The sequence below is a fragment of the Struthio camelus genome, chromosome 10 (genome assembly GCF_040807025.1).
Source record: "Struthio camelus isolate bStrCam1 chromosome 10, bStrCam1.hap1, whole genome shotgun sequence".
NCBI classification, from domain to species: domain Eukaryota; kingdom Metazoa; phylum Chordata; class Aves; order Struthioniformes; family Struthionidae; genus Struthio; species Struthio camelus.
Window position 1 is genome coordinate 1,525,117 of NC_090951.1, and position 19,548 is coordinate 1,544,664.

The 19,548-nt window shown below is 35.2% G+C and overlaps 1 protein-coding gene across 4 annotated transcripts in view; it reads right to left on the bottom strand.

Annotated features, from left to right (window-relative positions):
* The window catches only part of NFAT5 (nuclear factor of activated T cells 5), an 82,906-nt gene that overhangs the window by 38,895 nt on the left and 24,463 nt on the right, over positions 1-19,548 (bottom strand). The window contains exons 1-3 of one of the 4 annotated variants that reach the window (XM_009686993.2): positions 16,938-17,015; positions 4,127-4,188; positions 3,098-3,656 (exon numbers count right to left, since the gene is read on the bottom strand). In XM_009686993.2, coding sequence (XP_009685288.2) covers positions 3,098-3,627 — 530 coding nt within the window. In that variant the 5' untranslated portion in view covers positions 3,628-3,656; positions 4,127-4,188; positions 16,938-17,015. Of the gene's footprint in view, positions 1-3,097; positions 3,657-4,126; positions 4,189-6,063; positions 6,085-6,137; positions 6,181-16,937; positions 17,064-19,548 lie in introns of those variants that run through there. The other 3 variants (XM_068955813.1, XM_068955814.1, XM_068955812.1) reach the window with 3 other exon arrangements.

Below are 19,548 nucleotides of genomic sequence, written 5' to 3' on the forward strand. Positions count from 1 at the left end.
TCACCATATTTCCTGTCAGGACATTACTCCAGTTTACTCCATTACTCCAGCAATTAAAAGAAATACATTTACTAACTTTCAATCAATGCCTTCTCTTTTTCTTATTTAGAATTTTAAATTACACAACTAAAAAAATCTATTAGCTTCCCACAGAGAATTTGAAGAGGAATGCTGAGCAACTTCAGCTACTGTGAACACAATCGCATTATTCAAAACTCTGAGTCTGGAATTCATGTTTTCTTTGCCTTAATTAGGCAGGTTATGCACTGTAATTTCAATGAGAATGTACAGCATAAATACATCATATGGATTGCTTATTCTGACCTTGCCACACCTGAAATTCCAGCTAAACAAATCAATACAGAAGAATAAGATACCACTGAATTTTGAAGGGAAGAGTCAGAAAGACAGCCAAAATTAAATTAACTTTTAACGCTTAAAATGCAAGACTTTAAATAGTGTAACACTAATACTTTGGCCTCTCAATGTTTTCCTGAAATTCCTTTACTCTTAAAACATAAGTTACCTTAATTGCCAAGATACTAACACTTTATACATTATATTTGTGTGAAGAGATGTTGCCTATTAGTTATTGGCAACTTTTCCTTCTAGAACCTTGAAATTATGGCTACTTTAAATAAAATTATAAACATGTGAAAGTAATTATAAAGTCTTCTCATTGGTAGAATTTCTCATTGGTATTTCTCCTCAAATTATGAGGCTGTATCATTTACACATCCTTTTAATTTAGTCAATTTATTCTACTAACATCCAAGTACATACAAATAGCAAAAGCAGTATTTCACACACAAATAATTATTTATTAGCTAAACGGTTACCAGACAATGTCTCCTCAAAGCTACCACTTCTTTTCTTAAAAAAAAAAAAAAAAATCAAAATCGATAGGCTTCTATTACATTAGATTTAAGGAGTTAATGTTTGTCTGGTCCTGCACTTGCTTCATGGCTGTTCCAAATGAAGACCTGAAAGTGAAAGCGAGACCAAGCACGACTGAAATCTGAGAATCTTTCCTCTAAATCTCCATCAATTCAAATCTTTTAAAGAAAGCTTTCATAAAATCTAATAGTTTCAACAGATGTATATTTTTTTCGAGCTCTGAAAGACAACTAAAAGTCTCTTTTGAGGCAAACACTATTTCTACTTGACAAATTAGCAAGTGTTCTTTCCCTGCTTTTTTCTTAAAGCCAAAAATAAACTAACTCACTTGGCTGTACTCCATCAGACTGGAAAGTTTAAAAAAAAAAAAAAAAAATCTAGTCACTACTGTGACCTAGATTTGTAACGCTAAATCTCCCTATTCTAACTGCAAAAGTTAACTTTTCTACTTTAATACAGTAGCCATTTCTTATCCCAGAGTTTTTATTTGAAAAGATAGTTCTACTACGTAAGATTTTTGCTACATTTCAATCTAAGCTGTTCTTGACGTAGTAATCAATATTGTCATTGATATTCTAAGAATGCAAGGTTAGATAGGCCTAAAATCTCTTTTTTAAAAATGTGTCTTGGTTAGCCCCTTATATTTTAGGGAGTAAAATAATCTCGCAACCTTTTAAATTAGAGATCACATCTGTCATTCCAGACTTTACTCTCCTTTTTGTCTAGAGATTACATTTACGATCACACAGTTCTTGCCTTCCAATTAAGTCTTTTGCCTTTGTAACTGACTGACCGACCGCCTTTGTGCTTGGTGGAACCAGTTTTCTAGTTCCAAGCAACTTCATGTATACACGCATGCTAATTTGCTTCTTAGGTTCTATCAAGTACTAATGTTTTACTCTATTACTGTTTTCAACTGGTGAAAGTGGAAGATGCTGGACAGCTTCAGTCAGGCTTAGAGCAGTTGCTGTAAAGAGGCACCAAAAAACCCCTATTGGAGTTGCATTTGCTGTCATTGAAGGTCGAAGGGGAAAAGAGCGGGTGATTGTACCAACTATTCTGCAGTTACCAGCTAATTCTGTTTTTCCAAGTGATGTATCTACTATATCAGGAAGCAGCAGCACACTCTGGAGAGTTTCTCAGAATCAGTTTCTCACAGTGAAATTTTAAGTATGGAACTGCAATGACCCTGGGAACACAGACTCCAGGCTCTTTCCCTTTGGAATATGAAAAGTTCATAATATTTCTCATCAGTCAAGTTTTAATATTCACCACTACTATGATGAACATTAGAACATACTACAAACACATACATAAAAACCAAGCAAAACCCCTCAAAAAATGAAAGGAAAAGTCCAATCTATTCACTTGACCATTGTGTAAGTACTAAAGAAGCCACAAATTTATATATATATATATATATACACACACACATATATATATTTCCATACATTACTGTAAACTGATGAACATTTTTTTCAAGTAACTACTGAAATGCATTTAGTGAGCGGTGTGAAGTGGGAGAGATGAGAGACCACCACCCAGGTGTGCCTACATACAGACACACTCATGCACACAACCCAGAAGCACAAAGAGAAACAGGATCAGAGATTTATTTCTGAAAATCAAATACAGAAGCGAATTCACAAGAAAAAAAAAACAAAATTTGGTTCACCATATAGTCTTAACATTTCATTAAAAAAGTAAAGGATATGTTGATTTAAATGATGAGAAGTCTTAACAAGCCATTAGCTTCTATTACTATCGCTCTCTCTATTTGATAAATAGAGAAAGAGACAAATAGAAGCAAGATAAAGTGCAGACTGAAATCCTCACATAAAATCCTGTACAAGATATTTTTTTCAAACACTAAAAGGTTTAGGATGCGTCCAGTCCACATCTGCCTTCCTTTATAAATATAGTAAATTTGTTCATTGCCATTTTATAAATGGAATGTAAACAAAAACAGAGATGATCTTATCAGTATTGCAGCCAATTGCTGCAGGGAAGTTTAGTTCCATCTTCTAACACAGATTAGCAAATCTGATGAGAACTTATCACGGGCTAGGACACAAAAGGGAAGGGCAGGGAAGGATTTATGTGAGAACCTGAGTAGAACACTTGATGGGAGGGAAAAAAGTTGCATTAGTTTGTTTTTACACGTGGTGATAGAACTTAAAAAAAAAATGTAGATACCAACCCATTTCCTGCTTTTGAGTTGCCTTTGCTGTCCGTGCTGAGTTGAGAAAGGACATAGTGAGGCGCTTTGGCACTGTCGGCATCAAATATATCCATGTTGGATTCTTCACAATCTCGACGTTTGATCCCTGGCCTCTGCTTTGGGTTTCGTTTGCGTGATTTACGTGGCACCTCAGTGTTATCATTGTAGGAACTGGTACTCATGTTACTGAAGTTGGAGGGTGAATCCTCCATCCACATACTGCAGCTCTGTTCTGACTCCAATCCACACCCCTCATCCTGGCAGGACATCCGACTGTTATCCAGCAAGTCCTCAGGTGGTGGTGAGATGTACAGGACTGTATGTCTCTTCGGTGTTGACTGCTGCTGCTGGACTGTGTTACTGGTTAACTGCTTTTCACTTACCCCTCTGTTACTTACCCCCACGGCTGAGGAGCAGCTCTCCACTTGCATAGCCTTGCTGTCGGTGACTGAGGTAGAGTAAATGGTAGGACTGGAAGAGGTGGTAAAGGAGCTGCAAGCACCGCCCATGGAGGAAGAGGAAGGAGCTGAAGAAGCATCTGCGGTGTACAATTCAGAAGTAAATACAAGACACATGGTTCTGTGTGTGCTGGCTATAGCAGTCCCATTGAAATAAAGTGATTTACTAACCGATTTCTTTCCCCCAATGAATATTTGGAATTTGGTAAGTTTTAGAATGTAAATGCTTAAAGCAATACAGTCTAACAAACATAGTACTTTGGAAATGTCCAAATAAGACTTAATGCGTTGTGTTATAATCAATGTTTTTAAAATTATAGTAAATTCATAAAAATGGCTGCAAGTAAACAGAGCTTTCATTGTGTCAGCTGGACTAATTATTTCTGAAGAAGCCATTTCATCTAAAATAATGGAAGCCCCAATGCAAAATGCTTATGGTCCACATTCAATGCCAATTAAACCATTTATTATTAGGTTGGTTTTTTTTTTTTTTTTTTTGGAAAAAGACGGGACTGTGCTTAGCCATGAAATATTAAAATAAGTTTCTAACCTATGAAGCAGAGAACTACAGGTCATTTTTAATGCAGACACTCCCTGCTTCAGAGGCAAATCCTGGAATAAAAATATGAGAAAATAAATGAGAAAAGAGCTGCTGATTATTCCATCATAAATGAGAAATAAAATATAAAATCAACTGAGTTGGTAGGCAAAATGGAACTGGTATCAGTCACAATGACATAGCTGTTTATTTTGTAGGTTCAAAACAGGGATGAAATATCTGTACTGGTCACATGCTGATACAAGATGACATGAAACTTGACATTTTCAGTCTCTGGGATTCTACATTAGAGTTATCAGAATTTGTTAGCTGGGTCCCTTAAACATACAGTCACAGCATTAGAGAGTTTGGGACAGAGCTCTAAAAAATTCATATTAAACAGGGTATTTTAAATAATGTAATTGACTTCTCTGGGAGTCCTACAGATCAATCTGTTTTAGACATGTGGAAGGACAGGTAACTGAGGAAAACAAAACCCAGAAGATTTCTAGAGAGCAGCATTATCATTTCCACTGAAGACTTTTTATGGACAAATCAATTAAAAATCTAGGCTAAAATGTTTCAGAGTAAGTAGTAAGAAGGACAAACATGGGCCTTTTTATTTAATTTATTTAACTGTAGTTCACTGAGGAATAAATAACAAGTTTATATTCAGATTTAAGCTTTCTAAAGGGGAGAGGCTAATTTCTGCTTTGCTGTCCACTCCTTAGGGAATAAACAAAAACTACAGCAACAATTTAATTTTGCAAACAAATTTGCCTTGAAATATTATACAATATGTCTGTTCAACTAAATACTAGTATACTAGTAATTTTGTTAAGAGAAACATGAGATTTCATTTTTGTTGTTTGAGGCTTTAAAAGAAAGTAATCCAAATTGTTATATAAATCTGTCAAATCTAAATAGTTTAGAGACGTTTGAACTATTTTATCCAGTTCAAGTAATTTAAAAGTAACAGAATAAAATATGTTCAGCTATGATGCAGATACTTAACTAGCAGTAAACCTCAGAAAATCTTCCTATAAATCAGCCTATTTGTGATTTACAGGAGCAACCAGTGATTCATTATAAAGAATTTTTAGATAGATAATGTTTCTGAAAGCTTTTCTGCACTAAATGAAATTAAAGGTAACCATTTCAGATCAGAGTCAAGAGAAAATTAGTTATCATTACAGGTTATAAGTAAATTACTCTGCTTTTATCTATGTAGAAGTCCCTTCCCAAAATCTCCCAGGGAAGCAGGATAGCTGAATGATACCAGTTCCATTTTCCAGTCTGTTCTTGGCAAATATAGTGGCTGAAATTGGACAATTCAGTCACTTCGAACTGCATTCCAATTTAAAGGCAAATTTATCCTTTCTACATCATGCATTAATGCAATGCTTTTTTCAAAAACATATAGGATTGGCAAGAAACTATTAAATCTAGATATTAATTTCAGTAACAATATTTAGGAGCTGATTTGCAGCCACTTTGAGTTGAGACTGTTGCTATTTGAGATGTTTACCTTCATTTGTTAAAATAGCATTAGTTTGCATTCAGCATTTATACACTCAACTGCAAATGCAAATATGCAGCATGCATACAGCATATATGCTGCATGCAAATGTTTGCAAATGGAATACATGAAGCACACAGCAGTAATGCTGCAGAACCGGATTACTGAATACTGATCAATATTTCCCCTTTCTAAAATAGTGGATTTTTAAATAGATGCAACTAAGTATCATGCACAGTACAATACAGTGTATGAACATCTCATGGTTTCCTGTCCATAACAAAGACTTTGATGAAGAAATAATCATGTACATTGAACCAGGTAGCGACACTTTAGAATTGCAAGACTGATCCTCCTATAGAGTTTAATACCAAAGATTGTCTTTTTGCAGCAAAAACTGAAAACGTTTTAGAAAGGTCTTTTAAAATACCTATAAGAAAAACTGAAAGTTGCAATTCATACACAGGTCTGCACTGGAACAGGTTTGCCAAACACTGATCATACCCTGCATATCAAATGGTTCAAAGTATATCCTGTCCAAAAATCCAACAGTTGCATTTTTCCTTCACTTTCCTGGAAAAAAAAAAAGTCACTAAACAAAATACTTCTCAGCATAAAGCTAAAACAGCTGCTAATAGTATCTTTTTTTAGTGTGCAGCATTTAGCAATACTTTAAATTATAATCATTATTGCTACCAATTTTCCAAGATAAGATCTTGCCCACTTTTTTTTTCTAGACAGCATGTGTATGTGTGTGTGTACATATACATATATACACACATATAAGGAAACAAATACTGTCCTTTACAAAATGGCATACTCTCCTCCACTTAGCAAAAGACATCCCTGTGCATGAATAAAATCAATTTATGGAAACAGTAATATCAGGCTAAACAATCATGGCTTTCCTTTCTCTTTAGCCAAATACACTAAAAAGGAATGTCAAAACCATCCATAAATATCCAAGTGTTATAAAGTAGGTACAGGTCAGTGTCTTTTCTATTATAATAATTAAAAATATATAAGAAAGTATGACAAATACTAAAGCCAATGAAATAAACTGGCTATATTAGAATACCAAATACACAAATATATTTCTACGGATAAATTAGCAACTGTTATAAACATTTCAAATTGTGCAAATACTAAAATTGCAGTAACCTTATGTTTTCTCAGAGTCAGCAGGCCTTTGGCCAACTTATCTTCTTTTAAACTAAAAGGTAAATAAATAAGTGGGATCAACCAAATGAGTAACTTCACAAAGTTACTATAATGAATAAAACACTACATATTTTACATGGTTCCCACTTTGTTTTTGGTAATTGAATCTTGATTGATCTTGCTTTAAAAGCTGAAAGCATTTTGTGTTTCCCTTTTTTCAGAACCTAACAAGGGAATTTTCTCCAACATGCAAAAGAAACAAAATATACTAGGGAAAATATAATCAGAAGGGTACATCTGGTTGATAGTCTACTAAGTTATAATAAAAACATACACATGCCTTTCCCTGTTTACGCAGTTCTTTCATTTGTGGTTTACTTTCTTTAGACACATATCAGGGAATTGTTACACGTAGCTCTTTCACTTGCACAGTAACCAGAGCTTTGCAGCCACAAGTATAAATATAGTTTAAGTGAGTATGTACATCTTGAAATCGAAGATGGAACGTAAGTTGTTAATACAATCTCAGAATTAAAAATTGCTTCAGAATAACAACATGTAATAAAAGCCAAGTGCATGTTATGGCAAGTATACAGCCACAGTACCATAACTGAAACATGCACCAGCATTACAAGTTGATTTTTTTGTCAGGTAGCATAGTACTTCCATGTTAGAGCAACTTTGATCACTGTTGAAAGTAAGCCTACTGAACCTATTTTGGCTATTGTCTCTACACCAAATAAGGTAGTTAACATAAGTAATTCAGATTTTTTTTGTCTGTCCTACAAACTTTTCTTCGCTAAGACAGGCAGAATGGTACATAGTCAGTTCAATAGAGAGAATTTCTTCTTCTGTATTAGACATTATAATTTACATATTAATTATTACCAACTCTGTAATGCACAAATGAAAGACTAAAAGCAATCAAGAACTAACAAACTACGTGGTTTGTGCCAGAGTTCAGAATGCAAACAAAAATAAATCTGCACTGTTTGTGGGAAGACTGAACTTCATAGAAATTCTAGTTATTCATGATATCAGTCATTTGTACATTTGCTTCCCAAAAAGTTGAGAAGGGTGTCTACTGCTCCCAAACATTTACCTTATTTTCAGGCAGTGAACAAAATTATATTCACAACCAAGAGATTGAATAATTCAGGTTCCTTCTGAAAACAAAAAGCAGCCAAAAAGCAGGCAGTGGAAGAAGTGATGCAACACACGTGGCACAAACGCATACTGCTAAAAATCAGAGAACAAGGGAACACAGAGCAAAGAGCACCCCCATGAGCAAATCAGTGCAGTCTTTCTCTTTTCAATAACAAACCATTGTACAAAGAAAATTTATTACCTCCTGATTATCAACTAAGGCAATGACATATTTCTATATCCTATTATCTTGTGAAGTCAAACAAGGCATTCAGCCTTTTTTAAAAAGTCTGAAAGGAAGAAAAAAAAACACATACACATATCTCTCTCTCTCTCTCTCTCTCTCTCTCTCACAACTTGACATTGAGGGAGCCCTGTCCTTAGATAAAATTCATATGGATACAATCCTGGAATCCTTGCTCATTCTTTCCAAAGAGATCCTTCAATATAACAAGGATTACCAAATCCTCCAAAAGAAATAAACATCATTCTATTGACATCTTTTCTTAATTGCAGCTAGAGAATAAGGCAAGTCATTTCCCAGACTGGAAAGCTCAAGACTGCAAATGCAAATAAATTGAAGGCCTTTTTATTTTTATAAGTCTTCCAGCCACCTGTGCATGAACAGCCACTACAAACAAAAAGCTATTAAAGAACTTGCCGTATTTCTCATAATTTAGCCTGCATCCCATGCAATCCACTAAGGTAGGTTCAGAAGATATTGTCAAAAATGGAAACTTACCACCCAAGGTGAGTTTTAGGTCTTGTATAAGCTTAATACAGAAAGTATATCCCTTTATTGAATTGTTAATTTAGTTAACATTTTATGTTCTTGATAAAAGTTCCGTATGTTAAATTGTTTATTCGCAGACCCACTGGACATGGAAGAACAATTTCAGAACAAAATAACAAAGATTCTATTTATAAGATTTCCAGCATCAACCCTTATGTTGCCAAAGGTTTTAAAGGTAAAAACCAGAACTTACAAAGTGGCTGCAAACCTGCTTTCAACACCTCACATGCCAAACTTGGGTTTCTACTTTTCTTCTTCTTGTATTACTCATGTAAAGTCAAAAACTTTTCCAAAAAAAAAAAAAGAGTTTAGTTTCAAATCAGTATCAATCCACTATTTAGAAACAAAACAAAAAAGAAAAAAAGAAAGAAAGAAAAGAGACTTATGAAGAAGTCTGAAAACAAGACCGACCTATACCCTGGGTGAGATTGGATGGGTTAAGTGTCTCTGGCACTATTTGTCTTCACTATTGACAGACACTGTCACACAACCCACCACACGATGCCTGCCTCTGAATGGCGGAGCTAGAATGCAAGTTAAGTGTATTAATAGAGAAAAAAAACTAGCATCCCAGCAAATATAATAAAGCAATCCAATTCACCAGTTATTAAAAACACTCAGATTCAAAATAGATAGGTTAATTTAATTTACATTAAGCCCAACAGTGTAAATTCCCTTTACATTCACATGCTGAACCAAGCAGTGCATTATTTGGGTAAATACATCAATCAATCTTTATTATAAATGACATCAATCAATTAACAGTTCAGTTTAGATATCTAAGTGGAACTTTTGTTAGTGGCTCACACCCACCAATTCCATTTATTAGATTTTTCCCACTCAGAGTGATAATCTGATGCACGCAAGCAAGTCAGAACTCTAGGCCACCTCAGCTGCTCTCTTCAAGCTCTCATCTGTCATCTCTTCAGCTTCCCTCCATAACCAACTATCCTAAAAGAGTGATTGTGTGATGGTGTCTTGATTGAAGGATCTAACAAAGAACATCCCATTTAAGAAATAACCTCTTTTGTTTTCTAGATCCACGTTTTCTTCTAAGAAACTATGAAATTATCTTGGCCTTCAAGAAGTCTTTAAAGCTGCCACTGCAAGCAGGTGCCCAAATAGCATGTTAAGGTTGTTCTTTTTCCCTTCACTTACTTGGTTTTTCATTATTAAATAAAGAACAAGGAATTCTCTTGTCACAAAGTAATACTCAAGCCTCTTTCATGCAAGAACAGGAGCCTCTTAATGTAAGAATTTGCCACCAAGAATCTCTCAGAACAACAGAACAGCTTGTGTCTGACTGAGTAGTTCTGGAAACTTGGGGTTTACTGGCTAGGTAAGAATCACAAAGACTGAAAATAAACTGAATTTGGAAAAAAGAGAGGAACTAGGGTACATCTACATGATCATTTATAGGCAAATATAAGAAAAGCCTGCTCCATGCAGATCTGAAGTTGAATGAGAGTGCAACACAAAGTTTGAGCTGATCCACCTTGGCTCTGAGAAGGGGTTACTAGCTCCTCAGGCTCAATACCTCACTAACAGTAGCTACATAATTTCTTGATCAGAGCTTACTCTTAACTAGCTGGCTGACTGAACTGAGCAAGACTGGATCTGCTCTCACAAAAAAAAAAAAAAAAACCCACAGCAAAAATACTCAATGCACATAAAATCCCATCGAGCTACAATGTCTTAATTGTGTTTACAGAGAACAAATATTGTCAAAAGTTTCCACAAAACGTAAATTATCAGAGAAGTCTTATTCTTTAGCATTTCCCAGACATGAATTCTCACCAGGAGACAGGTGAGGATGATGAAGGAATCTTCCTGTCTTCACTGTCCCATACTTAATCAAGGACTGGCCAATCCTAAACCAATACAACTATCTTCATGATAGCTCTTCCAGAGCCAGATGTGCCTTATTTTCAGGAGTAGCATTTAAAATATTAAACTTGTTCAGGTATATGTTACTGCTAAGAAGCCAGAGTGGCCTGGCACTGTACTAATACACAACAACAAGGAGATGCAGTTCTAAAGAGCATTATGAGCTGGTTTAAATTAATTCTGTAAGAAAGAAGTATTTGACACATGCCTGAAACAAGCACAATGCAGACAGACAGCCTTGAAAGGCATCCTCCCAAAAATGGGGGGAAGGGAAGAGAAAACCCTACCAAAAAAAAAAAAAAAAAAAGCTCACAGTATGAAATTATAAACCCAGGACAGCAGAATTAAAATTGGCATTGATATCCCCTTTGAAATTTACAGTAATTATTTCTCTATCAACAGGAAGAACTGACTAATGACAGCAGGAAGGATGATAAACTAACAAAAACTGAGAATTCAGATTCTAACTATTCAAAAAAACCCCATATACTTCCATTTTGAAGTTTCATTAGATTTTTTAGCTTGAGAATGATGCAAAAAGCCTCATCTTTGTAGTGAAAAAATGTATGACCCATATAAGCACCTGGTCTCTAACCCACAGATGATCCAAACATTTATTCATTTCTCCACAGTAGCATCTGAGAAGCAAAGACTTATTTTCATAATTAAAGCAAGAAAATGCTTATAGCAAGTATTTCAGTAACAGTTCTTTGGTCAAAAATATCTAATTATTCCTATTTGGGACAAATAGTTTGTCCTTTTATTTAAAAAGGAATATAAAATGACTTGTCAAAAGTTAAAGATTTCATCATTTAGCAAATACTTCCTCAGGATACAAATGTGGATGTTTTGGGGCCAGCAAAATTCAATATATCAGACATTAATTGTATCTAAATATGAAGAACGTGAAAAGAGTTCAGTCAATACATTTCAATAGCACAAAATGTGTTCCCCTTTTGTTACAGTAAGAACACTGGTCTTTTTGTGGAGGATTCAATTTGAGATAAGAACTGGAAACTGTCAAAATGGAAATGATGCAGGAAATACTATCCTGAGGAGCAATAAGAAAAATACGGAAGATAGAGATATTTGACTGTGTGGAAAGTGGAAAGCTGCATAAAAAAATCAACAAGCTGAAGCTCATTCCAAAATCCTACAAACTCAGAGAAGATACTACTATAGAAAAAAGGAACAGATTACAAGCAGAGAATCAAGATTCTCTAACAATTGTCTTCATTGGGGTTCAGAGGGTGAGAGCTTTCCTTTTACTAGAGATAACAAAAGAAAAAGCAACACTCTTTGCAGTGAATGGCTGAAAACATGTCTGAAAACATGTCTGAATCACCCCCAAAACACAGGAACAAAGTGCTGACCTACTTACAAGAAAGATACCTTGTGGAAAGGACTTAAATTAGCACTTTGAATTTTAAGCATTTGAAGCACTTGTTTAACATATCTTCATCCATGTGAAAAACCTGGTTAACATTTAAGAAACCACTGAAGAATCAAGCATCCTTCCTTGACACAGCTTAAAAATATTTAATATGGCTATTGGGAAGAAGGCATTATTACAGCTTCAGCCACACTTATATGAGACATCTCCAGGCACCACTTAGGGACGTTTCTCAGCAAGACCTCTTCATGCATTTGAAGATGCTATCAAATGATTCATAATTACTGCGTTCGTGGTACCTCATCAGGGAAACAGCTTTTTTTCCTGCCCCCTGAACAAAGGCACTAGTAATTCAAATAGCAAACACAGAGAGCAGTTTGTAGAGCTAAAAGCATGTCCTATAACTCCCTTCTGCTTTCTAAAGTGTAACAGAATCAAGAGCTTGAGATAGCAGCTTAGGTTACGAACGTTGCAGCTCAAAATCCTAGAGTTCTGTTATTTATACTTGCCTGATTGATATTCAGAGAGTGGGTAACATCCCTTTTGTCTGGATTGATGAATATGATACACGTTTATTAACAAATGAATGAAAATCTAATTAGTAACATGCCATTTTAATACTTTTTAAACTGCTCTGTAAATTGCAAAATAGATTTTAAATGGAAGAACTAGAAGTCTGTCCCTGGAAGGTCTTCACAGCTGAAAACAGCCCATCCTGCTCCTCCAAAAAACCAGAGAAGTTAACTGCAGCAATACATATCTCTCAACTATAATGCTATTTATAAGGAACAAAACTCTCACAGCAAAGCACCTGACCTGATAGAAAAGCCTTAAGTAATTTGAACTTCAGCCAGATACTATGCTACCCTGTGTTCTGGAAAGCAGAGAACAAACTACGTTAAGCTCTTACACGAGTAGTAGAAAGCTCTCATCACTGAGGATTGTTCCCGATGATACAATCTTCTCATTATCAAGAGTAAGCATATCTGTAATTGACTTAGACAATGTGCTAGTAGCATTTTCAAGTAGTCATTGTTTTAAAAAGCAAAGAGCAAATATTACCTACAATGCTATGGACACTGAACTTCTATCATTTCTCTATCATTTCAAAAGAACAGGGACGTTCCGAAGTAAGAGCTGACAAAAGACACTTACATAAAAAGAGCAAGAGATTTCAAAACAATCTGGCTTGTGATACTGGAGTTCCAGGTTACCAAAGTCATCTTTCCTCCTTACTCTCTCAGCTACTTAAAAGTATGCCTAGGCTCTGTTATTCCAGACTTGAGATAAGTGAATGAATAGCCAATCTTGGTCTTTTAAGATATGTATTTATAATATTCCTATACAAACATATAGACATGCACAAAACCTAGACTCATCTTCCTGTTATTTTCAAGTCCAATCCACCCAGGTTTCATGTTACTGTAAGAGCCAGGGCTTGAAACTGTGGTAGCAACATTTCAAAGATACCGAAGCAATCCTAAAACAACTACAGAAAATAATATAAAGTGATACACCTATATATCTCAAAACATGGTACAACTATGGAAGGTGTACCGCTAACACGCTTGCATCCTTTCTCTCGAGAAAGTGGAGATGCTTGGCTATAGAAGAAACCCACAGAGCTAAACTTGATGAAAAGCAGAGGTGTTCCTAGGAATCTGAAAGTCAGCTTAGAATATTTAAGAACGTTACTGCTCCAGAGAAGTTCTATACAGTGTTTAACTAACACCTGTACAGAAATATTGAGTTCAAGATTACCCCAGCACAGCTGAACTACCATAGTAATAAGCTTTCGGTGTTTCTCCTATGGCCCTGTGATCAACAGGAAGGAAGAATGGAAAAGTTTTGGAGCATTGTCGACCCACAAGCCCCCTTCTTTTGGTAAAAGTGAATCCTCCCTGTGTGGCAGAAATGGAATAGTATGGGGAAAACAAAGCACAAGTCGTCATGCTTTCCAACAGCAAATCAGTAGTCTGTTAGAAAAAGAACAGTAACGGGCAACTCTTAAATCACGAATTTGTGGGAGTGGGGACTATGACTACACCCTGATCCACTGGGATCCACTGCAAAGACTGGATGCACTTCTCCTTGCTCCCCCACCTACAACTTTTGTAGACTACTGATGTTTTTCCATCTGTTCCTAGATTTTTTTCTAGTTAAGAAAAGAAGCCTGGCCTCACTCTTACCAGAAATACCCAACCATCCTCTCAATCCGTGAGTTATAAAAAGCTTCTGCCTCTTTTCTCCTAACACTGGGAGAGTGAGCAGGGATTGTCAGTCTCCTGTTCTGTGTTTATAGTTTTGAAACGCAGTCAGCTTACTGACTCGTTTCCCAAGCAAACAGTTGTCTAAGATGCACTTACTTTCTTTTAAGGATGCAGTGGAGGAATGCAGTAAAAACTAACATGTTACACACACGCAAAAAAAAAGTCTAGTATCATTCACTGGCCAAATTATGAGGTTGAGTATTCATACAGGCCTAAGAGAGTTAGGCAACCACCTCTCTTTAAAAACACCAGCTACAGCGCTTTGGGTTGGGGACTATATCTTTCTTACCTGTGTACACAGTACAACTGACTGCTGATTAATTATCCCAGTCAGAAAAATATATTTATTTACTAAAAGATCGTGACTCAATTGTTCATGCCCTCACTGTAGCGGAGGGTGACATGAGCAACGGAAACAAAACTAATCTATGCTCCCGCCCACTTTTTTTTTTTTTTAAACACAATTTAGAGCACTATAGTTTCTTTTACTTAATAATTCTGATCCAGATTTTAATAGCACGCAGAAACTTAACCATCTCCTCACGACAATATTAAATCATCCAAAACCACAGTTCAGTAAGCATTTTAAACCAGCCCAAACTGATAGCCATTGAAAGAAGCTAGAGCTCAATCTTTTGTTACTGCTCCTGCCTACTCCTGTTCCTTGTGCCATCAAAAGCCGTTGTGGAGATCCACAGCAAACCGACCCAGGGAACTAATCCAAGATAACTGCAACCTGGATCAGTTCCTCAGTCCAATTCACTGTGCAGCACACCGATGAAGACCGTCAGCCTCAGTGCCAGGCTACACCTGCTTGAAGTGTTTGTGAAGTTACAGTATCTCTGACGTTAAAAAGCGTTCTTAATTGCAAGAATAGGTCACTTTCTTCCAGTGTCTACAAATAAATCTCTACACCATTTTTTGCAGTTTTTCATTAAAGAAAATTGTTTGTGCTGCAGTTTAACCCAAATACAGCTAAGGCATTCTTAGCTTTTTGAAAGGAACCAGATCGGCTGTTAACAGACACTAAACACCTGGAGGTAACAGACATTTAGTTCCATTCATCTCAAGTGTTCAAGTTTTCTCTGTTAGATACAGAATTAATTAGCAGTTCATTTCTATCTGTGGATTTAGAGTGTAACAGGGTGGTGGTGGGAAGGGGGTTGTTCATTTGTTTGTTTAGATCTGCCAGGGTTCTGTTGCTGCTAGAACTTTGAAGCAGACTGACTATTAAAAATCTTCAATTTTAGAAACATATGCCCAAATCATTTTCTGAATAAATGATACAAAAATATCAAGTCCTTTCCATATAATGAATAAAAATATCCAATTCTCTCAATATAATGAACAAAGTTCCACTGTGCACAATTAAATCCACAGGTTCTCTCAGAAAAAGTCTGGCAAAACATGAATGGTGAGCAGTGCTGTAAAGTTTCTCTGACAAGTCTACAATCAGTTTAATTTCTGATCAGGATTACTGTACCATGCAAACCTGGGAAATGTTCTCAAAGAAATATTTAATGCATATGAACTCACAGGAAAAAAAGAATACTGCAACTATCAGAATCTTCACCTCAAACATATATATATACATATATACATACATATATATATATATATACACACACACACACACATATATATATATTTCCTCAAGCAACAACTTAAGGCCAACTAAGAAAGTGGAACATTACCTTGTAAGAAATATGGGGATCAGATTATGCAAGAAATCTTATCCAATGATAAGATCTTATCTTATACAATCTCATCTTACACAATCAGCTGTAAGCATAATGATCATTTTCCCTTTTTCCTCATTGTACAGATGTTTATTAATCGATACAGGGGACTGACAAAAATTCCAGACGCAAAAAAGTACTGAGGCTAACCTCATAAATCAAAACTTTGCTTTTAAACTCTCTCTTATTTATTCTTAAGGAAGATCAATGACAGAGTCTTTAAACTGAAGCCTAAAATATCACTGGGAGTAAACTAGAGTACAAAACACTAAGATAAAAAGGTCATGCCTCACACTTTTATATGCTAACAATTAAAAAATATAACCAATTTAAATGTATCAGACAGTTTTATAATTATACCACCTTGACTAATATGTTATGTTCTCACATGCTTAAGAATTTTATAACACATTACAAAAGACAGCTATGTTGGAATGCAGTCTAAATACTAATCTTCCTCAGGCCCCACAGAGGAAAACATGGCCTTTTTTCTTCCCTAAAGTTTGGTAAAAGCTTCATAGCCTAAAATGTAATCTCCCATTCCACTTTTTATCCTAGCTAGAATTCACTATTTCTCAGTCAGTGTTCTGACTCAGTTCCAAATTGGTATGTGTTACAGCTGAAGACAGAGTGCATTCTAGGAGTTAACAGGCCTATGTTGCATAATAATGCAAAAGCAAAATAGAAAATTTATTTTAAATATATCATATATGAAATACAGCAACCATTGTCGTAGGATATCTGATGATTTAGATCACCTACTTTATTTTAATGTGTATTAATTAAAGTTTCCTAGAATGAACTCTGTTACTTCTCCACAAGCCTTTCTAACAATCAAAACTTTGCCAGCACTGTTCATGTTGGCCAGAACGTTACGGACCTCAACAAAGCAACTGAAAAAATGAGAATGCTTACCAGCAGCAACTACAGCCGGAGGAGGCGAACCTGCCTCACCACCACTTGTTTGGCTCATGGATGCTACAGATGTTTCTCTAGAAGGTGGTAACTGCAGCTCCTTTGGGAGAAGGTCATAGACAGATTCTGTTGAGCAGAGAGGAGAGGAAAAAGAAAAGGACTTAAATAAATCTCTATGTTCTGTAAGATAGAGAATAAATAATGTTTTAGTCTAGAAATACTAACTATGATACAACATTTTCAGAACCTTTCTAAAAAGTTACATTAAGTACTTGAAGACCTTAACACCACAGAATAAAGTCATTTCAAAACCAAACAAACCACCAAAAAACTAAGATACACATTCTCAGGACTGAAACAAAAAGACAGAAATTTGTTCAAACAAAGAAGTCATTCATAAACTTCCATGGGAGCTATACTCATTTAGAACAAAAGGGCTGACAGCACATATGAGAAAGCACATGAGAACTGAAGACAAACCTGTTCTCAGAATCCAGACCGTGGGATTGGCTTCCAAAGAAAAAAAGACTAATTTAGTATCATCTACAGAATATTTTATAAAGTCTTCCCATTCAATAAGTGTCATTTCTTGTTCTATAGGATTCCTTTTTTCCATTTCTCTGCAAAAACTGTGTTGTCTGGGACTTTTCCCTGAACTGAAGCAGATACTCCAAAGAAAGCAGTCTCCACTAAGGAAACCACTATTGCCAATACATCCTACACAGAAAGCTCTGATAAAACTGCGGCAGATCCTGGGTGGTAGTACAATTTCTAAGAAAAGAATTTTTGGGACTATCTATTGTGAAATAGTTATGGCTGCTACACATAGCTCACCTGACACAAAGCTAAAACAGCCAAGATACAGAAAATTAAGCAAGCTAACCTTACACCAAATCCACCTCTTCAAGATGATACGCTAAAGATACATCATTATTTCAAATACCCAGTTTGGCTGAGCAAATAAAATAACCCGGATGGACAGATATAAATGAAATCAACAACTCTATGCCAAAAACTTTATGAAAAACCTTTATATACATTATTTGCATGTCCAGGAAAGCTATGGAAAACTCCATATGCATTTTTAATTTTTTTTTTCCTATGAAGCAACAATAATACTCAATTGATCCTAATGTAATACATATTCATGCAGCATTTCTTCTGTAAAAGTAATTTAACTGAAGATCCACAAAGCGTGCTTAACTAAAAGGTTTAATACACATTAGGACCTGTTAAAAATGAAACATACTCAATACAGATGTAGAGCTATCTACACTTCTAAAAATATATGATTGTATTAAAAATATAACATATACCAAATGCTCATCATGCTGTAAACCCGAACAGTTATCTTACTGGGTAAGAGTAAAAATACTCTGCTAACTGGCATAAAAGGAGCCCAGGAAAACGCCAATGTTCTTTACAGGAAACACTACTTTATCTGTTATGTGCAAAATCATAAGCAACTACAAATAGTGGTTGCAAACTGGCCGTGAAACGTAACCAGAGTTTGTTCCACAGCCTGCCAAACCTCTTCTCATTGGTTGTACTTCTTTTTTTTTTTTTTCTTTAAAACTTATACCCCCTTTTCAGAGAAATCGTCTTTCAGTAACATGACAAACAGAACAGAATATTTTTTAATTTAGGCTGATAACCAGAAGATTGACAACCACAGGTTGCCATCCAAACCCCAAGTAGAAACCTCAGCAGTTTTGTTTTTTTTTTTTTTAATAAAAATTACCCTTAATAGTGAGATAACAAAGAGGAAAAAAAAATACAGCTCTAATTAGCTGACCATGAATTCAAGACTTTATTCTTAGAACATCTGGAAAAAATTATTTACTTGTGCTTACTGAAGATCTTAAAAGATAAGAAAGGAAAAGAAGAAAAGACAGACATTCATGCTTTTGCTGCTGTTCTACAATAAAGAACAGCTGCATTAGCATTTTGCTTAAAGATGAGTTCCCTTCTAAAATTAGTTTTCTCAGCTATCAAGGCCTGATTTCTCAATCCTCTGGACTACTGATTTTCAACATCATAAAGCTTTCAAAGTGAAACAGATTAGATTAGTTTAAAATTCATTATATAAAGATAGGATTATAATGGTGCTTTTTATTTTATACTTCATTTACTTTTCCACAAAAAGTTTAGTTCTCTTTTAGAGATATGACCTGGTATATTATTTTATTAAGTAGAAGTATCATGAATCCTCAACATGTGTAAGCATTTATATAGTTTAAACCTACTCTAAATTTTATTTTTCATTTTAAAAAAGAATTGAGAACAAATAAAATTAAGAAACTAAGAATTTTAAGTTGCATTGCGTGGAGGTAGAGACCTGTATTCAATCAAAAAGCAAACAAACCAACCTGTATTTAAATCTGGTACTAGCCATATACTATCTCCTTATGCTCATTGTGCTCACGGGGCCAAGAAAAAAAAAGGTTGTCAAAACACAGTGGTGCTTTAAGATAGGAAGAGAGTATAGAAAGGTTAAGAGGAGGAAAAAAAAATGTGTTGAATAAATAGGCAAAAAAAAATTATACTAGTATAATAACAAGAAAGTCTGATGAAAGGAAACAAAGAAAAAAGTATTTTGATTCTATATTAT